General features: G+C 45.0%; 1 protein-coding gene across 1 annotated transcript; it reads left to right on the top strand.

Moving 5' to 3' along the window:
- Positions 1-786: 786 nt before the first annotated feature.
- Positions 787-1781, top strand: LOC307086706 (immunoglobulin lambda-1 light chain-like; the record flags this gene model as incomplete). Its single annotated transcript, XM_079752007.1, has 3 exons — positions 787-838; positions 965-1281; positions 1500-1781. 3 exons carry the CDS (start codon positions 787-789, stop codon positions 1779-1781), a joined length of 651 nt encoding a protein of 216 aa, XP_079608133.1.
- Positions 1782-2849: the final 1068 nt, after the last annotated feature.

The raw sequence follows: 2849 nt of genomic DNA, 5'->3' as shown, positions 1-2849 counted from the left end.
CGCTCTTCGAAGGCCACCTGCCACATCGATCTCCCAAAACTTATCAGACCAATAAGGTCAATTGGCCTTTCCTGTATAGTTACCACAATACCTAACCATGCCTGTTTCTCATGCATCCTGGGTACATCCTGGAGACTTGAGTTCAGTACTACCTGCCGATAAGGTAATGCATCAAAGGCTTTTCAAAGAAACTGTATGATTTCCATTTAATTACAAATATATAATTCAGAATTAACCCTCAATAAGTTAAAATAAGGTTATGTCCTGAAATCCATGACCTTGGTGTCCTCTGGAACTTATGGCCAAATCATGCAAAGTCATGAAAGAGGAACTGAAAAGGGCTCCAAGTATCTGCAGGTGTGCATGATGGCTCATGGGTTTGAGACCGTTGATAAGTGTTTGAATGACTTTGTTGAAAAAGCAGGCCAATACTTACCAAGGCTCAACTTCTTGAATCTAACTTTATTAAAAACTAAAATTCAACGTATTCAATTCTAGAGCATGAATATAATATGTATAACAAGCTCCTGGAAAGATGATATGAAAGTAGATTGAAGATACCAGAATAGAGTCCACATCTGTTATGCAAATGTCGGAGGAAGGGTGCTTCTGCTGGTTGGGTGGTTGAAGTCACAGTCAAACAGAGAATAGGTGGAGCTGTTTCTCTCCCTCAGCGCTGCACTTTTTATAGGAGAGCAGAATGAATGGAGCACAGAACAGCAGAGTACTGTCCAGATAACACACAGCTTCTCTCCCTCAGCCTGCGTCCCACACTCCTTGGACCTCATGATGGCTTTTTCTACTTCCACCATCGCTGCTCTGATGCTGACCCTGCAAGGTGACCATTACCAACACCCCTTACCTCAGGTTATCTCCAACACAGATGTCGTCCAGGGTATAACCTTACGTACTGGTTCAGTGTGTAATTTCTTGTTGTTAATGTACTTGCGTTATTGGTTAACAGGTTTGGAAGCGGCTCTCGTTTTAACCCAGGAGAAGACCCTCTCTGTGAACAGAAGAGACAATGTAAAAATAACCTCTACTGAAACTGACAGCAGTGGCAACTATGTGTTGTCCTGGTACCAGCAGAAGAGTGGTTCACCTCCAAAGTATTTACTTTACACAACAGGCAGTAGTGCAAGTGGCGTTCCCAGTCGGTTTACTTATTCTGGTACAAGAGGTGACAAAACCGAGTATCTACTGATTAATGGTATACAAGATGAAGACGAGGCGACATACTACTGTGCGTGTTTCAGCTGTGGTACAGACCACAGTGCTACAGTGCAGCCTTGAGCCTGTACAAAAACCTAACAAAGACATTTGCGATGACCTAGAAGAGAGGCTTGAGTCCCCATTACTGAGTTCTGTCACATCAAAACATTGTGAAGCAGGTGGGAACCCAGGGTCAAGGTTTGGACCGTTTGGGACATTCTATATTTGATGTAAAAGACTAAACTCCAAAAGAGTAAAGTGCAAGGAGAGGCCAAGCGCTTTTACAGCACAGAGGTTTTTGTACAGAAACAAAACACTGTGAGACTCGGCAACCGTCTTTGGCCGGGGCCACCCTGTCCTGGTCCGAGGATGGAGCCTCTGTGAGGGGCGAGGAGGTCCAGGCGGGTGTGGCCCAGCGGCAGCCTGATGGAAGCTACTACCTTAGCAGCGTCCTCATGCTGCCCTCCTCAAGGTGGCGCTCAGGACACACCTTCACCTGCCTTGTGAGCCACTCTGCTCTCAGCAGCCCGCTGAGCAAGAGTTTGAGCAGCCAGCAGTGCTCCCTCTGACAGAGGATGAGAAGATACAGGGAGCGCTACAGGAGGACGACATGAGGAGAAATATAGCGTAGAGTACGCAAGCTTATGGCAGCTTAGTTGGCCTGAGATCCAGGCTCATGTCCTTCAGCTCTGAGTAAAATACTTCACCATGTTTTACTGCTTTACTGTGTTCAATAAAACACTTTGATCATGACCCATTGCTGTCTTCTTTTGAATCCCTGGGAGAGTTGAAACTGTATAGTTAAGAGTCAAGGTTTGTAAAGAGAGAGAGAGAGAGCAGAAAGAGCAGAAGTGAGCAAGATTCTGAAACACGACAATGAAAAAATGTCCCCTCCCTCTCTGCATCTCCCATCCTCCCTACATTTCTTCTCCATTGAGAAGAAAGTAAACGTAATTTAGAACCTTTAAGCAGCCTTTTAGCAGCTTAATTGGCCTGAGATCCAGGTTCATGTCCTTGCAGTAAAACCATGTTTTACTGCCTTTCAGTGTTCAATAAAACTGCTTGATCATGACCCTCCTCCGAGTCTTTTTAATATCATAGTGTAGTGAGTGTAACATATCATAATTCACCTATGTTGTTAAGTGTTGTTCTATACACTGTTGTAGGCATATCATTTACTGTCTTGGCTGTTCAGGGATCGCTCTCCTTATTAATGTTGGGAACGTCTCATAGACATAGAGCCCCATGCGCGATTGGTTCTACTTGCAGCGCGTTTTGACTTCCTGTTTTTTCTAATGAAATAAACGAGTCACGCATTCGTGTGCTCAACGTTAGAAATTGTCTTTTTCCGTTTAATGCAATTTCCACACTGGTCACCCCGACGTTAGGAGAAGTCACCAGTAGAGAAGTATATGGCACTCAAAGCCCACCTGTTGAAGACGTTTGAACTGTCGGACGCTGAGAGAGCTAGCAGGCTTTTCTAACTTCAGGGACTCGGTGACAGCAAACCGTCTGAGCTCATGGACCGTATGCTGGATCTCATGGGTGAACACGAACCCGATTTTCTTTTCGTTCAGCTTTTCCTGTGTCAGCTGCCTTTCCAAGTGAGAGCTGCAATAGCAAACACCACGATCACT

The sequence above is a fragment of the Pollachius pollachius genome (genome assembly GCF_949987615.1).
Source record: "Pollachius pollachius genome assembly, chromosome: 15".
Lineage (NCBI taxonomy): Eukaryota > Metazoa > Chordata > Actinopteri > Gadiformes > Gadidae > Pollachius > Pollachius pollachius.
Note: the sequence above shows the minus strand (reverse complement) of the source record. Positions and strands in the feature narration are given on the sequence as shown.